Source organism: Pteronotus mesoamericanus, unplaced genomic scaffold (assembly GCF_021234165.1).
Source record: "Pteronotus mesoamericanus isolate MK-2021 breed Mesoamerican mustached bat unplaced genomic scaffold, CSHL_Meso_final contig_347, whole genome shotgun sequence".
In the NCBI taxonomy this organism is placed as follows: domain Eukaryota; kingdom Metazoa; phylum Chordata; class Mammalia; order Chiroptera; family Mormoopidae; genus Pteronotus; species Pteronotus mesoamericanus.
The window spans coordinates 800,106-816,868 of NW_026555137.1; the positions used below are offsets into that span (position 1 = coordinate 800,106).

The following is a 16,763-nucleotide window of genomic DNA, read 5'->3' on the forward strand; positions in this document are numbered from 1 at the left end:
AAGTACAGCCCCGCATCCGGGCTCTGCAGGCCGCTTCCCTCCCAGCAGAATTCAGCCCCAGATTTGGGCTCCTCTGTTCACCCCCCGAAACCAACCCCCAGAAGGCCAGATCCTAAAACAGAAACAGTCCTCAGTGCCGGGGTGCCCTGTCCCCAAACGTCCTCCGGGCCTTTGAGCCGAACGCAAGGCCTCAGGCTGCCTGGGAAGACCTTCCTGGCATGTGCCAGCATCTGTCTGTCTGACCGATCACATGGGTGGCATGCGCCAGGCCATGACCGCCGCTGGCCCCATAGATAGATGACGCTTAGGACTGACCCGCGAGTCCAGGGATGAAGCTTCTCACTGCGGGGCCCCCGGCCCGGGCTCCCCTGACCTTCTACCCTGTTCCCCTACAACGGGAAGCCCCCCGGCAGGGAAGCCCAGACAGCCGTCTGTCTTATTCCCTTCGGCGGGGACCCTGAACTGGTCCCGTGCCTGGGGCCGGGTCTTCCTGCTGCCCCGTGGTCCCCCCACCTGCCCGCACGAGCTGCCCGCGTGGGACGCAGCTCGGAAGTAACGCCCTCTCTCTCTTCTGCCCTCTCCCTGGCCCTTCTGTGACGGACGCCTGAAGCGAGGTGAGTCGGGTTGGGGGATCTCTGTCCGCGTTAAGTCTTGGGCGGGGGAAGGTGGGGTGGGCAATGGAGCGGAGGGAGCGCTTGGGTCGCGCTCAGGCCCCCACCCCCCGTGGCTTTAGCAAATTCCCACAGTAGAAACTGAGGGCGAAGATCTAGACCTGGGGCTTCTCAGGGGTGGGGAGGGGTGTCCAGCGCACAGGGTCCCAGGACGGCGGTGCTGCGGCTGCGACGGAGCAGAGCTGGCTGTGACTCAGCACCCTGTCCTAGCCCTGCACCCTCAGCCGGCATGAGCCTCGGTCGCCCCCGCTGGAGCGTGTCCAGCCCAGGATTCGGGTGGTGGCATCCGGAGCATCGCTCCGCGGCTGTTGGTCTGTGAATGTCTGGCCTCAGAGATGGGCGTCCAGCATCCTGACCCGCAGGCGAGGCGGGCGGTGTCCCCAGAGGCCGCGTGAGCCTGGTGCCCGGCAGAGGCCCAGCCTCTGGTCCAGGGCGCTGCCGCTGCCCTCTCTGAATAGGAGAGTTCTGGCCCAGTCACAGCGAGGAGCTTGGAAGGAACTGTCAGGCGAGGACTTGGGGAGGACAGTGACCCTGGATGGCCCACGTCCTGGCCTGGCCAAGATTTTTGGTTCTTTAGCCTCTGCTTCACCCCATCTCTGCTCTTCTCACCCACAGAGAAAATCCAAGATCTCTGCCTCCCGCAAACTCCTGCTGAAGGTGAGCTCTGGAGCCAGGGCCAGGCGTGGTCCCCCCCGGCCCGGGGGTCCTGAGAGGGGGCAGTAACCCGAGGCAGGGTGGGAGGCCAGGTCGGGGCAGAGGGACTAGCTCTATTTTGTTAAGAGTCTCTCTTTGGAGCTTTGTGGGTAGAGTAGATGGAAGTCACTGGAAGGAGCCTGGGAGGGAAAACGGGCCAGGGGCCCATGAGCGTGTGAGATCATAGGCCGGCTGTCCTCGCTGGGCTGGTGCGCACCGCCTCGCTCGGCGCCTGTCCTGGGTTCAGGCTCCCAGGGCGTGAGGACAGGGCGCCCCCAGAGCCTGCGGAGGCCAGAGAGGAGCCGGCCCAGTGGGGGTCTGCCCTCCCCTCAGGCCCGGCGCGGGTGGGGGGCCGGCCCGGCCCCCTGACCCGCTCCGTCCTGCCCAGAGCCTGATGCTGGCGAAGGCCAAGGAATGCTGGGACCAGGAGCAGGAGGAGCGCGAGGCGGAGAAGTCCCGCTACCTGGCCGAGCGCGTCCCCAAGTTGGAGACCCGCGGCCTGTCCCTCAGCGCCCTGCAGGTGAGCCTGGCGGCCGGGTGCAGGGGCCGCCGTAGGGCGACACCGCGGACCAGGTGGCCGGAGTGCCGCCAACCGGGCTCCCAGCTCTGTAATTTACCAGTGGCTTTTCCTCATTTCATCCCCGTTCTCCATGAACGTGGCGCGGGTAGGGCCCGTTTCACAGGTGCAGGAGAGGGCATGTCCCCGCAGGGTTGAGCTGGCGCCACATGGGGACCGTGTGGGTGGTGGGGACCGTGTGGACAGCGGGGACGGTGCAGGCGGTGTCGCGTGGGGAGGCAGCAGGACCTGGGAAGCCCCACGTCTCCAAAGACTTGCCCCCTCCGCCCGCAGAGGGGCCTCTCATGTGTCCACGCACTGGTCTCTGGTCCGAGACCAGCAGCTGCTGAGAAGGAAGTAGAGCAACATGGGCCTTGGTTCACCCCCCTGCGGTGGCGTGGCCAGTCCCTTTGCGCCAGTCGCTTTTGTGTAATATGCAGCCCTTACGATGTCTCCATCAGCCTGTGAGATTTTACCGTAAGAAGGCGCTTTAGAGGAAACCCGCGCGTTCAGAAAGGCACATTCCGGCTTCCTCTCCCGGCCGTCCGCGTCGCCAGCCCCAGACAGAAGGGGCTGCTGTTGGGCCCACGGCCCGGCAGAGGGGCTCGGGTGGGCGGGCTCGGGGCAGGGCAGCCGCACAGGGCCCCCGCCCCCTCCTCACCCCTGCTCCCCCAGGACCTGTGCCGGGAGCTGCACGCCAAGGCGGAGACGGTGGACGAGGAGAGATACGACATCGAGGCCAAGTGCCTCCACAACACCCGGGAGGTGAGCCCGCGGGACGGGGCGGAGGCGGCGGGGCGGGGCGCACCGCTGTGGACCGGTCCCCGTCCTGCCCCAGGGTCCGGGCCCGTCGCTCGGCAGGACGCGGTGGCCCCCCCACCCAGAGCTCAGGCCCCCCAGGGCTGGAGCTGGCAGACAGGGCAGGACCTGGAGATGAACAACACAGACGTGTCTGGAGGCCCCGCGCTCCTCCATCCAGTGGCGTGGCCCCGCGATGCCCACAGAGGCGCACGTGCCTGCGAATAACTCCTCTCCTGTGGGAATGGTCTGCCTGTGCCTTTGCCCCTCCTCGTGCCCGTGGATGGGGTCCAGTGCTCCTACCAGCACCTCACAGAGCAGGACACCGAGGGCCAGAGAGGCCCGGCCGCACACTCCTCAGCTCCGGCTCCCTCGGCCGTCCCCACGCTGCTCAGGGCGGGCACGGCAGGGCCCCTGCGGCTCTGTGCGCTGCAGGGCGGGGCGGGGAGGGTGCGTTCGGAGCGGGGCCCCAGGAGGTGGCACCGCACTCGGAGCAGGACACCCCCGCCTTCCATGCGTGTCAGGGCGGGGAGGCCAGGCAGCTGCGTCTGTCCGTTTACTCGTCGTTCATTTATCGACACGACATGTGGCCGTCTGCAGAGGGAGGGGTGGGTCAGTGTGTCCTGGGGGCCTGGGATACCCGGGCGCAGCTCTCGCTCTCTGGTGGCCTCCCTCCAGTGACCACGGGCCCTGGCCTCCTGCAGATTAAGAACCTGAAGCTGACTGTGCTGGACCAATGCGGGAAGTTCAAGCGCCCGGCCCTGCGTCGGGTCCGCGTCTCAGCCGACGCCATGCTGCGCGCCCTGCTGGGCTCCAAGCACAATGTGTCCATGGACCTGCGGGCCAACCTGAAGTCGGTGAAGAAGGAGGACTCCGAGAAGGTGAGTCCTGGAGCCTCTCCCTCCTGGGCCTTCGCCCGCCTCCCCACCCAGCCCAGGCGGGCAGTGGGCCCATGGATGGAACAGGAGCCAGACTGGCAGGAGCGAGGCTCCTTAGACGAGGTGGCCTGGGGCTGCGGAGTGGAACCAGGAGGGGGTGCGGGGCCTGGAGGTGAGGCAGGCTCTGGCTCCTGGGCGGGCACAGGCCCGTGTCCCCGCGGTGCCCTGTGGAACCGCAGCACGGCGTGGCCGGCACGGCTCTGAGCCCGTGTTCTCCCGGCAGGAGCGGCCCGTGGAGGTGGGAGACTGGAGGAAGAACGTGGAGGCCATGTCCGGGATGGAGGGCCGGAAAAAGATGTTTGACGCCGCCAAGGCTCCGGCCCCGCAGTAGAGGTACCTGTTTCCCTCCCCTCGGGCCCCACCTGGGTCTGAGGGCGACAGGGACCCTGGGCAAGGCTGGCGGGCTGGCCGGCACGGTGCAGGGCGAGGAGTGCAATCATGGGCCCCACCTGAAATGGAACCTCGGGCAGGCCGGCCCTCTGCGGGACTCTGACCCAGGGCCCTCGGGCTCCGACTCTCGGGAGGCTGAGCTCCTCCTACTGCCTCCCTCCGGGGAGTCCTGCACGCTGTCCTGCCCTCCAGGCCCTGCCCCGAGGGTCCGTGGGGAGAAGACAGACTCCCACCCTCTGGGGAAACTGGCCAGAGCAGCAAAGGAGCCCCCAGGAGACCCTGCGGGGGGCGGGCTGTGCCAGGGGGCGGGGCTGCGGGAAGCCACGGGCGGGCGTCAGAGGGGAAGGTGGCCCACAGCTGGCTGTGGACACCCAGGCAGGAGCCGGCCACAGGGAGGGGTGGCGGGTGAGGTGTGGAGCCCAGTGACAGGGACTGGGACAGGGAGGGGCTCAGGGCCCTGAGCCCGTCCCTGGGGGCTTCGCGGGGGCCCCTGTGGGTGGTGGAGCAGCCCAGGCTGCGCTGGGGTGAGAAGGCCCTGGGCTGCGGGTACTGCGGGCGAGTCAGGGACGCATCGGGTGCACCCAGGCCCCAGGGCCTGACGGCCGCCTCTCTGTCCCCACAGGCCGCGGGGGCGCTGGCTCTGGGTGCCCCGCGTGGTCCTTCCTCTGCGTGTCCCTGCACCTCCGAGCCCCTGCAGCCCCTCCCTCGCCAATTTGAGTGACATGCGGTCCCCTGGAACCGGGACCAGCGGACACACAGAGCAGAACCCCGGTGCCTGATGTCCCCGCCCTCCACGCCGCTGTGACCTGCATGGCGGCCACAGGCTCGCTGCCTCTCCATTAAAATCCCAGTGTCGCCAGCGTCTCGGGGAGTGTGTGACCAGAGGGCTCGTTGGCCCTCTCCCCCGTCCCCGTCCCCCCAGCGAGCAGCCCAGTCAGCGTGAGGGCTAAGTGATCAGCGGGGCCGCCGCGGTGCCCCGGGACCTCCGCCCCATCCCGGGGGCCTCACCCAGCTCCCCCGCCCGGGCCCGGGAAGCAGCCCAGCCCTACAACCCCAACCTGCTGCACCAGCCGCCAGCACAGGCTCAGCACCCGGAGCCCACGCGGCCTGGCTCCTCAGTCCCCTTCCTCTCAGAGGCGGGCCCTCTCCCGGGCCTGCAGGCCGAGGCAGGTGCACATCTGGCCGCCAGGTGGCACCTCTCCACACGTCCAGGGGCTTCCTCGCCTGCATCTGCCCTGGTCCCCGGTTATTCCCTCCCGGCTCCCAGACGGTCCAACGTCCCGCCCCCTGCAGTGGGCAGCTTGGTCCGGCCCCTGGGTCAGGTCCTCTCTGCATCCCCGACACTGGACCCAAAGCCCAACAAGGGCGCCAGCCTGTGGGCTACATGTGGGAGGGGGTGCGGCGGCCCCTCCCCCGCCCTCCCCCACAGAGTGCGCGTCCTGGAGGCTCTGAGCTCAGCCCTCAGAGCAAGTGTCTGGTCCCCGAGCTGGGCCCCTTGGCCTCCTGACCCCAGGACAGGGGGAGCCCCTTCCACCACCTGCGGCCCTTGTCCTGCCCTCTGCCCTCTGTCCCCGCGTGCTGTCTGCCATAAATGCCAGGAGCCGGGGGCAAAGTGCAGTGCCAGGTGCTCTCCGGGCTGGTCTGTCCCCGGGGCCCCTCAGCGCCAGAGGCGAGGGGCCCTCAATGGGACCGGCCTGGGGCGGCAGCGACGTGCCCTGGGTTCCCGCTGCAAACAGCTCATGGGCACAAAGGGAGACGCGTGCAGACAACACCGTCCCTGCCACAGCCAGTAGCCTTGCTCTGGGGACACACACAGAGGCTGGGACAGACACGCGGACAAAGCAGAGAGCAAGCGTGTCTGTCGGGACGACGAGAAGACGGGAACGGCCGGGGTGGGGGGGAGGATTCATACACGGGCGCCGACGTTACACAGAGGGAACGGGGACAGGTACACACGCGTGGACCGTGTTCGGCCCTGCGTGGAGGGAGGGGCCCGGGGGGAGGGGCCCCGGGCGTCCGAGGCAGGTGCACCGCCGGTCTCCAGGTGTGAGATGCTCGTTCTGTAACTCTCCCCTCTATACGTCCATTAAACGCTGTCCGGTGTGTGCTGCTCACTTCCTCTGGGGGATCCGCGAGGACACGCGATCCCAGGGGGAGCCCCAGGGCAAGGCCACGGGCTCCCCAGACTGCGGCCCGCGGGGGAAGGGGCCCCTCTCTGCTGCCAGAAGGGACGGCAGGCCCTGGAATCCCCCGCCCACCCCCGCCTTCACAGGGCCGCTTCTCCTTCCCCACGGCGGCCAGAGCGGGGATCCCGGGGGTTCCCTGTCCCCACAGCAGCGGGCGTGGCGGTCGCGCCTGACAGTCACAAGCCCACGTACACACGTCTAACAGATTTCGGTGCCTCCTCCGTGTCAAGTAGGCCCCTTTCTCAGTCCTTAGTCACCCTTTTGTTTGTGGGAGTTTCCACAATCCCACCCGCCGACGTCCCCCCAGGAGACCACCCCTCATCCCTGCTTCGTCCCCCGTCTATGCAGTTCCTCCTCTCAGGGGACAGCGACGCCCGGGTGGGACAAGGAGGGACTGGGCCGGGGTCTCAGCAGGGCCTGGACACATTTCTGAGCAGCAGGGCGTGGGGCGGCCACATCCCCTAGGGCCAGCCGCGGGTCTTGGTGCAAAGCTGGGGGACACTTAGGACACCTGGGAGACCGCACAGGGCTAGGACACGCCGGGAGGGGGTCGTTTCTGAGAACACCAGGCTCTGATGGACCACACGCCACGTAGGGCCCCGCAGAGGGCCTGCCGGCAAGCTGCCTCCCGAGGGCTCGCAGGAGCCGTGGGAACAGGCGGGCTCCGGCCCCAGGGAAGACGCCACGTTCAGGATGGGGATGGTGTCTAAGAAAACCTTGCTCTTTGAGAAGTTATCGGTCTCAGAGACAAAGCTGGTCCCAAAGAGGGCCAGAGTCTTAAAGAAGCCCCAGTCCAGGCTCAGGTGCAGCTCCAGCCCAGGGAGCAACCTCAGCCCAGGGAGCAACCTCAGCCCAGGGAGCAGCCCCAGGCCCAGGAGAGCCTCAGACTCAGCCCCGGGAGCAGCCCCAGCCCCAGGAGCAGCCTCAGCCCCAGAGCAGAGCAGCGCCGCCCGGGGCCGGAGCAGCCCCAGCCCCAGGAGCAGCCTCAGCCCCGGGAGCAGCCCCAGGCCCAAGAGCAGCCTCAGCCTCAGCCCCAGGAGCACCCTCAGCCCAGGGAGCAGCCCCAGCCCAGGGAGCAACCCCTGGCCCAGGGAGCAGCCCCAGGCCCAGGAGAAGCCTCAGCCTCAGCCCCGGGAGAAGCCTCAGCCTCAGCCCCGGGAGAAGCCCCAGCCCAGGGAGCAGCCCCCAGCCCAGGGAGCAGCCCCCGGCCCAGGAGCAGCCCGCGGCAGGGGCAGGCCAGAAAGCAGCCCCTCCCCCCGGGAAGAACCAGCGGTCCTCGGCAGAGCCAGGGACCTGCCAGCCTCCGCCCGCGGCTGCCAGCTTCCCGACCATCACAGTCCAGGTTGGCAGTGCCGCCCCCGCCCCCCCCCCAGTCCTGCCCCGGTGTCTGCGGCCCCCTTGCTGTCTCCCGTCTCCCTCCTTCACGCTGACTTTGGCCGTGTCCTCTCCCGCGATGGCTCCCGGTCACTGCCGGATCAGGGGACGCCGAGGGGGGCTGGTGCTGAAAGGGATTCAGGGCCCCAGACCCCGCGTCCTTCTCAGGGGCCCGGCCCCGCGCCTGGCGGCCTGGCTCTGCGGATCCGTGCCCACCGCCCCCCGGCAGACGAGAGGCCTTCCTACTGCCCCCTTCCTCCTGCAGCCCCGGCGGGGGGAGGGGGGCCCGGCCACCTGGCGTCCCCGCCGCGGCTCGGGGCTGCCAGGCTGCCCGTGTGACCCTCCCCCTCCCCCCAGGTGAAGATTCCTAGAAAGGAGGGAGCGGAGGGCTCGTCCTCGGGCCCCAGGGCCACCTACAGCAGCTCCCTCCGGCGCTCCAGCCCCAGGACCATCTCCTTCCGGGTGAGAGCCCAGGGCCCTCGTCCTGTCCCCTGGGGGGCAGCGCGGGGAAGCAGCGTCTGCCAGGGCACAGGGGCCTGTCCGGATGGGGAGGGGAGGCTTTGGATTCCCCCCGGGATCACAGCAGAGGAGGCTGAGTTAGCAGAGGGGGGCAGCTAGCGGCTTGAAGGAGCGTATGGACCCACGCGGGCAGTGCCCCCTGGTGGTGAGAGCCGGGACTGCAGGAAGGTGGCGCCGCGTTGGGGGTGCGGGGGTGGGGGGATGCAGGGGGCTGTTGCTGGCGATGCTGCCGGGAATGTTGGCGGGATGCTGGTGGGGCCATGCAGCTGCTTTCGCCACTTCCTGCCCTCGTTGGAGCGGAGAGCAGGGCCTTACCCCTCCCTGGGCACTGTGGGCGCGTCTGCTTAGAGGTAGTCTGCCCGCTCTCCCCCCACCAAGTCAGGGCCCCGCGGAGCTCCCGAATGTCCGGCTGCTGGCCAGGCCTTCCCGGGCCTCCGAGAGGGGCCAGTGTCCCGCTTGTCCTGGCTCAGCCTGGGTCCGGCCCCAGGAGATGCCCGACAATAATAGCCACAGGATTAACATAGCGGGCATTGTCTTTCCCTGACTATAGGGTGGGTATTATGTGTTCTTCAACCATCCTAAAAATACCCAAAGACAGGTGCAGACCTGTCGACAAGTGCCTGGGGCAAGGGCCGTGGGAGAGGGGAGAGAGTCTCACCACCGTCCAGGCCTGGGGTGTGGGGGGCCCCTCGGTACCTGGGAAACCTGGATTCCGAAAGGTCCACCTGGTCTGGATGCAGGGCGTCTGTAGACCCTCAGAGACCAACGGGCTGTGGCCACGCCAGCTGAGCCCCGCACACTTGCTGGAGTCACATGCTCACACCACAGCGGTCCCAGAAGATGAGGCGCGTGGGTTCGGGTCCCGGCCTTCCTTTCTCCCTTCCCATGACAGAGGTGTTGGGTCAAGGAGACAGGTCCCTTCGCTGCAGCTCCAGGACTCCTGGTGGCCCTGCCTGGTCCCATCGCTGCTCTGCTCCAGCTCCTAAGGGTCTGCCTGTTTAATCTCTCCCCTCATTGGCTCCTGGCTCCCTGGGGGTCACTCGGTGGTGACCTCTGTGTGCACAGGATCTGTGCCCTCTAAGCCACTGACACGTGACCGCAGCCCGTGGGCCCGCTGCGCGGGAGCCTGCCTGTGGGCCCGGGAGGTGCGGGTGGGAGGGGGCGGCGGGAGGGCCAGCAGGTCTGTTCTATTTTTACCGGCCAGTCGCTGTGGGCCGCAGCCCTCATAGCCTGCCCTGCGAGCTTCCCCGCAGTCTGTCTTCCGCCGCCGCTCACAGCCAGCCCAGCTCCCCGCCGCCGCCCAGGTGAGTGTCTGCAGCCGGGAGCTCAGGACCACAGGAGGCGACGGGCACCTCGGGGAGGGGCGGCCGTGGGGACCAGGGTCGGGGGCGCAGGCTCCACGCGGAAGCGCAGGCGGAGCCTGGCGGGCAGCGCAGTGAGCGGCACCTGGGGCGGAGACAGAGGGACCCGGAGCCTGGGAGACTCTCGCCCCGTTTTCTCTGTCTCTGAGGGATGTCCCGGCCGCGGGATGCGGACCGGCAGGACAGGAGCAGGCGAGGGCGCACGGCCAGGCCCGGGGCCGCGCTCCTGCTCTGAGGAGTGGGCGCGGGGCGCACTGGCACCGGGGGCAGCAGCGTGAGGGTCTGCGCGCGGGGCGCCTTCGGGGGGGTGCGTGGCTGGGGGCAGGGCGGGGCCTCTGTCAGCGGTGGGGGCCCCCGCAGCGCATCCACCCGGTTCGGACACAGCCCCTCGGGGGTCCTGAGAGGAGACTGGAGGGGCGATGTGTGTTCACGGCCAGTCAGGAAGGCCCGGATGCCCTTGTGCTGGGTCCAAGGTCGGGGGTGGGGAGCAGGAGGAAGAACATTGAAACGTGCGTCCCTGGTGACCAGGTGTGCAAAGGGACCAGCTGCTTCCCCTCCACACACGGCCACGTGCACACCCACACTTACACCCTCAGTCCCACCGAGGGGCCTCAGGGAGGGCGAGCCCGGCTCCGGCCACACCCCGACACCCCCCCCGCCTGTGGGCCACCGGTGGGGCACAAGAATGCTGGCCTCCCACCTCCCATTGGCCACTGTCTGCATCCTGACGCCTTATCAGGTCCCTGCCTGTCTTCCCCGGGACCTGTCAAGGGGTCCTGTCTGCTGGGTATCACAGCACAGGCGGGGGACCCCGGTCTGGCATTTGTCAGTGTGGCAGGCCCTGGAGCTTGGCAGGAGGCCCGGCCTGGCCGGGGGCGGGCCGGTGGGCCCCGCGCTGGTGACAGAGGCTCTCCGCACACATGTGAGCACGTCCAGGTGCTCACCAAGCGGGAGGCCCATTCCTAGAAGGAGACAGGAGATGCGCTGCTGAGGCCCGGCACTTGGACTGGCGTTTGGAAGGGCAGCGTTGAGGGACAGACAGACCTTGGGGGATCTGCCCCTGAGAAAGATTTTTTCAAGACTTTCCCAGTGTCTCTAGAGGGGTGGAGCCTCAGGACCAACAGCTGGTGAAAAAATCTAGTTTCAGCCAAGCATCTCAGGAATGTAGGGGTGGATTGGCGCCCACCTCTCCCTCTCTGCCCAGGGTGACAGCTGAGACTCCAGAGTTGTCCCGTCCCCCCAGGCTGTACTCCCGTCCCCAACCCCCCACCAAGCAGAGGCAAAGATGGGGCCAGAGCCTGATGGGAGGGACACAGGACACGTAGTCCAGCCCACCTCATGGAGCAGAGAGGACACTTCAAGGGCTCAAATGGAAAGGAGAGGCTCCAGGCAAAGACGGGGGGCCACTTGGCAGGTGTCCTTTCGATTCTGGCCTCCCTGCTATAAACCAGCTGCTTGGACCAAATCCAAACTCCTGGGCCCGAGCTCCTCACCCCAGACACGTGGGTTCCCCCTCCTCCCCTCCCTGCCCCAGTCAGGGCTGCTGTCCTGCCCGCGCCCCGCCGTCGCCAGCTGGCCCCTCACTCCCCTGACCTTCTGCTCAACCCCACCCCTCCAGTGGCCAGGCCTGACCTGGAAGACCCCTCGATAGCCTCAAGGACCCTTCCTTGGTCTGGACCCCGACTGTCGGCTTGAAGGGGCCAGGATTCCCTGGTCAGGGGCTTCAAACCGTCTGCATGGACAGGGGTCATCCCAGAGGACCCTGAGCTCCCCTGTCACACCTGCAACCAGAGCCATCTGCTCTCCAGGAAGGATTTTGTTCAGCTCCCAAGTAGCATTTGGGTCAAACAAAGGGCTCAGGAGCTCAACGTGAAGTGGAAATGAACTCCCGAGCCCCTAATTTTGCAGAGAGGCCGACGGGCCGGGGGAAGGTCGTGATGAAGACCGGGGTGAACACAGGTCTGCCCGCCCCCCGACCGACTCAGCCGCCCCCCAGGGTCTCCTTTCGGCCCCAGCGAGGGTGCCGCCACACCGTGTCCGGGTGACGCGCCCGGCACGACGACGCTGCAGGCAGCGGGACGGCCCCCCCGGAGAACGCGCAGGCTCCGCCGCAGCCCCGCCCGCGGGAGTCCATCCGCCTGGCTCTCCTTCCGGGGGTCTGGCTCCTCTCGTGGGGGTGGGGGCGCTGGGCGGAAACTTGCCTCATTCATGAGTCCTCTGTGCCCGCAGGTGCTGCCCACCGCCACCATGCCGGAAGTGTAAGTACAGCCCCGCATCCGGGCTCTGCAGGCCGCTTCCCTCCCAGCAGAATTCAGCCCCAGATTTGGGCTCCTCTGTTCACCCCCCGAAACCAACCCCCAGAAGGCCAGATCCTAAAACAGAAACAGCCCTCAGTGCCGGGGTGCCCTGTCCCCAAACGTCCTCCGGGCCTTTGAGCCGAACGCAAGGCCTCAGGCTGCCTGGGAAGACCTTCCTGGCCTGTGCCAGCGTCTGTCTGTCTGACCGATCACATGGGTGGCATGCGCCAGGCCACGACCGCCGCTGGCCCCATAGATAGATGACGCTTAGGACTGACCCGCGAGTCCAGGGATGAAGCTTCTCACTGCGGGGCCCCCGGCCCGGGCTCCCCTGACCTTCTACCCTGTTCCCCTACAATGGGAAGCCCCCCGGCAGGGAAACCCAGACAGCCGTCTGTCTTATTCCCTTCGGCGGGGACCCTGAACTGGTCCCGTGCCTGGGGCCGGGTCTTCCTGCTGCCCCGTGGTCCCCCCACCTGCCCGCACGAGCTGCCCGCGTGGGACGCAGCTGCGGGAGTAACGCCCTCTCTCTCTTCTGCCCTCTCCCTGGCCCTTCTGTGACGGACGCCTGAAGCGAGGTGAGTCGGGTTGGGGGATCTCTGTCCGCGTTAAGTCTTGGGCGGGGGAAGGTGGGGTGGGCAATGGAGCGGAGGGAGCGCTTGGGTCGCGCTCAGGCCCCCACCCCCCGTGGCTTTAGCAAATTCCCACAGTAGAAACTGAGGGCGAAGATCTAGACCTGGGGCTTCTCAGGGGTGGGGAGGGGTGTCCAGCGCACAGGGTCCCAGGACGGCGGTGCTGCGGCTGCGACGGAGCAGAGCTGGCTGTGACTCAGCACCCTGTCCTAGCCCTGCACCCTCAGCCGGCATGAGCCTCGGTCGCCCCCGCTGGAGCGTGTCCAGCCCAGGATTCGGGTGGTGGCATCCGGAGCATCGCTCCGCGGCTGTTGGTCTGTGAATGTCTGGCCTCAGAGATGGGCGTCCAGCATCCTGACCCGCAGGCGAGGCGGGCAGTGTCCCCAGAGGCCGCGTGAGCCTGGTGCCCGGCAGCAGGCCCAGCCTCTGGTCCAGGGCGCTGCCGCTGCCCTCTCTGAATTGGATAGTTCTGGCCCAGTCACAGCGAGGAGCTTGGAAGGCGATGACTCTGCGGGTGACAATGACCCTGGCTGGCCCTCGGGGCAGGGTTTTTGGTTTGCAGCCTCCACCTTACCCATCTCTCCCCTCTCACCCTCAGGGAAAATCCAAAATCTCCGCCTCCCGCAAACTCCAGCTGAAGGTGAGCTCTGGAGCCAGGGCCAGGGTGGTCCCCCCCGGCCCGGGGGTCCTGAGAGGGGGCAGTAACCCGAGGCAGGGTGGGAGGCCAGGGCGGGGCAGAGGGACTGGCTCTATTTTGCTAAGAGTCTCTCTTTGAAGCTTTGTGGGTGGAGTAGATGGAAGTCGCTGGAAGGAGCCTGGGAGGGAAAGCGGGCCCTGGGGACCAGGGCGTGAGGGCAGGGCGCCCGTAGAGCCCGCGGAGGCCAGAGAGGAGCCGGCCCCGCGGGGGTCCGCCCGGCCCCCTGACCCGCTCCGTCCTGCCCAGAGCCTGATGCTGGCGAAGGCCAAGGAATGCTGGGACCAGGAGCAGGAGGAGCGCGAGGCGGAGAAGTCCCGCTACCTGGCCGAGCGCGTCCCCACGCTGCAGACCCGCGGCCTGTCCCTCAGCGCCCTGCAGGTGAGCCTGGCGGCCGGAGCTCGGGGCGGGGCGGCCGCACAGGGCCCCCGCCCCCTCCTCACCCCTGCTCCCCCAGGACCTGTGCCGGGAGCTGCACGCCAAGGCGGAGACGGTGGACGAGGAGAGATACGACATCGAGGCCAAGTGCCTCCACAACACCCGGGAGGTGAGCCGGCGGGACGGGGCGGAGGCGGCGGGGCGGGGCGCACCGCTGTGGACCGGCCCCGTCCTGCCCCAGGGTCCGGGCCCGTCGCTCGGCAGGACGCGGTGGCCCCCCACCCAGAGCTCAGGCCCCCCAGGGCTGGAGCTGGCAGACAGGGCAGGACCTGGAGATGAACAACACAGACGCGTCGCGAGGCCCCGCGCTCCTCCACCCAGGGGAGTGTCGCCCTCAGTCCATACCCCGTGACCGCTGGGCCCTGGCCTCCGGCAGATTAAGGACCTGAAGCTGACCGTGCAGGACCTCCGCGGGAAGTTCAAGCGCCCGCCCTTGCGACGGGTCCGCGTCTCAGCCGACGCCATGCTGCGCGCCCTGCTGGGCTCCAAGCACAAGGTGTCCATGGACCTGCGGGCCAACCTGAAGTCGGTGAAGAAGGAGGACTCCGAGAAGGTGAGTCCTGGAGCCTCTCCCTCCTGGGCCTTCGCCCGCCTCCCCACCCAGCCCAGGCGGGCAGTGGGCCCATGGATGGAACAGGAGCCAGACTGGCAGGAACGAGGCTGCTTAGACGGTGACCTTGGGCTTGGAGCGGGACCAGGAGGGGGTGCGGGGCCTGGAGGTGAGGCAGGCTCTGGCTCCTGGGCGGGCACAGGCCCGTGTCCCCGCGGTGCCCTGTGGAACCGCAGCACGGTGTGGCCGGCACGGCTCTGAGCCCGTGTTCTCCCGGCAGGAGCGGCCCGTGGAGGTGGGAGACTGGAGGAAGAACGTGGAGGCCATGTCCGGGATGGAGGGCCGGAAAAAGATGTTTGACGCCGCCAAGACTCCAACCTCACCTTAGAGGTACCAGTTTCCCTCCCCTCGGGCCCCACCTGGGTCTGAGGGCGACAGGGACCCTGGGCAAGGCTGGCGGGCTGGCTGGCACGGTGCAGGGCGAGGAAGGCCAATAAGGTCATCCCTTGTGGCTCCATCCCGGCTCAGCACCCTGAGTACTCGGGCAGGTCACCTCTAGGTGGTGCCCTCACCTGTGACCGCAGGTGTTTCTGATGCGTGGCCTAGAACAGCAGTGTGGCACACAAAGTGCAAACCACGCGCCCGCCTGGAACGCAGGAGAGAGAACTCGGGCGGGCCGGCCCTCTGCGGGACTCTGACCCAGGGCCCTCGGGCTCCGACTCTCGGGAGGCTGAGCTCCTCCTACTGCCTCCCTCCGGGGAGTCCTGCACGCTGTCCTGCCCTCCAGGCCCTGCCCCGAGGGTCCGTGGGGAGAAGACAGACTCCCACCCTCTGGGGAAACTGGCCAGAGCAGCAAAGGAGCCCCCAGGAGACCCTGCGGGGGGCGGGCTGTGCCAGGGGGCGGGGCTGCGGGAAGCCACGGGCGGGCGTCAGAGGGGAAGGTGGCCCACAGCTGGCTGTGGACACCCAGGCAGGAGCCGGCCACAGGGAGGGGTGGCGGGTGAGGTGTGGAGCCCCGTGACAGGGACTGGGACAGGGAGGGGCTCAGGGCCCTGAGCCCGTCCCTGGGGGCTTCGCGGGGGCCCCTGTGGGTGGTGGAGCAGCCCAGGCTGCGCTGGGGTGAGAAGGCCCTGGGCTGCGGGTACTGCGGGCGAGTCAGGGACGCATCGGGTGCACCCAGGCCCCAGGGCCTGACGGCCGCCTCTCTGTCCCCACAGGCCGCGGCGGCGCTGGCTCTGGGTGCCCCGCGTGGTCCTTCCTCTGCGTGTCCCCGCACCTCCGAGCCCCTGCAGCCCCTCCCTCGCCAATTTGAGTGACATGCGGTCCCCTGGAACCGGGACCAGCGGACACACAGAGCAGAACCCCGGTGCCTGATGTCCCCGCCCTCCACGCCGCTGTGACCTGCATGGCGGCCACAGGCTCGCTGCCTCTCCATTAAAATCCCAGTGTCGCCAGCGTCTCGGGGAGTGTGTGACCAGAGGGCTCGTTGGCCCTCTCCCCCGTCCCCGTCCCCCCAGCGAGCAGCCCAGTCAGCATGAGGGCTAAGGGATCAGCGGGGCCGCCGCGGCGCCCCGGGACCTCCGCCCCATCCTGGGGGCCTCCGCCCCATCCCTGGGGCCTCACCCAGCTCCCCCGCCCGGGCCCGGGAAGCAGCCCGGCCCCACAACCCCCACCTGCTGCTCCAGCCGCCAGCACAGGCTCAGCACCCGGAGCCCACGCGGCCTGGCTCCTCAGTCCCCTTCCTCTCAGAGGCGGGCCCTCTCCCGGGGCTGAGGGACGCCCCGGGCCTGCAGGCCGAGGCAGGTGCACATCTGGCCGCCAGGTGGCACCTCTCCACACGTCCAGGGGCTTCCTCGCCTGCATCTGCCCTGGTCCCCGGTTATTCCCTCCCGGCTCCCGGATGGTCCAACGTCCCGCCCCCTGCGGTGGGCAGCTTGGTCCGGCCCCTGGGTCAGGTCCTCTCTGCATCCCCGACACTGGACCCAAAGCCCAGCAAGGGCGCCAGCCTGCGGGCTGCATGTGGGAGGGGGTGCGGCGGCCCCTCCCCCGCCCTCCCCCACAGAGTGCGCGTCCTGGAGGCTCTGAGCTCAGCCCTCAGAGCAAGTGTCTGGTCCCCGAGCTGGGCCCCTTGGCCTCCTGACCCCAGGACAGGGGGAGCCCCTTCCACCACCTGCGGCCCTTGTCCTGCCCTCTGCCCTCTGCCCTCTGTCCCCGCGTGCTGTCTGCCATAAATGCCAGAGCCGGGGGCAAAGTGCAGTGCCAGCTGCTCTCCGGGCTGGTCTGTCCCCGGGGCCCCTCAGCGCCAGCGGCGAGGGGCCCTCAATGGGACCGGCCTGGGGCGGCAGCGACGTGCCCTGGGTTCCCGCTGCAAACAGCTCATGGGCACAAAGGGAGACGCGTGCAGAGAACACCGTCCCTGCCGCAGCCAGTAGCCTTGCTGTGCAGACACACACACACTGCGCAGAAGGACCCGTGGGGCCTCCCTGCCTCAGAGGATGGGGAGGGGTCCTTCCCCAGGAGGCCAAGGAGCCCCCTTCCCTGCTGCCCAGGGCTCCCCCCGGCTGGCCGGGGCCCCAGTCTGGTCTCCCTGCTCTGCCTCCTGTCAGCCCCTTGGGGGAGCCGGGCCCTGGGTCCCAAAGCCAAACCTCCGTTCTGCTAGTTCACCA

At 68.6% G+C, this 16,763-nt stretch overlaps 2 protein-coding genes across 2 annotated transcripts; both read left to right on the forward strand.

Annotated features, from left to right (window-relative positions):
- Positions 1–1,251: 1,251 nt before the first annotated feature.
- Positions 1,252–3,987, forward strand: LOC129072941 (troponin I, slow skeletal muscle-like). Its single transcript, XM_054576539.1, has 5 exons — positions 1,252–1,328; positions 1,753–1,884; positions 2,596–2,685; positions 3,423–3,599; positions 3,880–3,987. Exons 2-5 carry the CDS (start codon positions 1,759–1,761, stop codon positions 3,985–3,987), a joined length of 501 nt encoding a protein of 166 aa, XP_054432514.1. The 5' UTR covers positions 1,252–1,328; positions 1,753–1,758.
- Positions 3,988–13,022: 9,035 nt separating this feature from the next.
- On the forward strand, positions 13,023–14,485 carry LOC129072859 (troponin I, slow skeletal muscle). Its single transcript, XM_054576423.1, has 5 exons — positions 13,023–13,055; positions 13,359–13,490; positions 13,567–13,656; positions 13,924–14,100; positions 14,378–14,485. The coding sequence occupies exons 2-5, from the start codon at positions 13,365–13,367 to the stop codon at positions 14,483–14,485; spliced, it is 501 nt and encodes a 166-aa protein (XP_054432398.1). The 5' UTR covers positions 13,023–13,055; positions 13,359–13,364.
- The last annotated feature ends 2,278 nt before the right edge of the window (positions 14,486–16,763 follow it).

What these genes read in the sequence shown, in the direction of transcription:
- LOC129072941 (XM_054576539.1), top strand. Translation starts at nt 1,759, where the DNA reads ATGCTGGCGAAGGCCAAGGAATGCTGGGACCAGGAGCAGGAGGAGCGC. An exon ending in TGTCCCTCAGCGCCCTGCAG is followed by an intron (nt 1,885 to 2,595) that starts GTGAGCCTGGCG and finishes CTGCTCCCCCAG; the next exon opens with GACCTGTGCCGGGAGCTGCA. An exon ending in GCCTCCACAACACCCGGGAG is followed by an intron (nt 2,686 to 3,422) that starts GTGAGCCCGCGG and finishes GGCCTCCTGCAG; the next exon opens with ATTAAGAACCTGAAGCTGAC.
- LOC129072859 (XM_054576423.1), top strand. Translation starts at nt 13,365, where the DNA reads ATGCTGGCGAAGGCCAAGGAATGCTGGGACCAGGAGCAGGAGGAGCGC. An exon ending in TGTCCCTCAGCGCCCTGCAG is followed by an intron (nt 13,491 to 13,566) that starts GTGAGCCTGGCG and finishes CTGCTCCCCCAG; the next exon opens with GACCTGTGCCGGGAGCTGCA. An exon ending in AGAAGGAGGACTCCGAGAAG is followed by an intron (nt 14,101 to 14,377) that starts GTGAGTCCTGGA and finishes TTCTCCCGGCAG; the next exon opens with GAGCGGCCCGTGGAGGTGGG.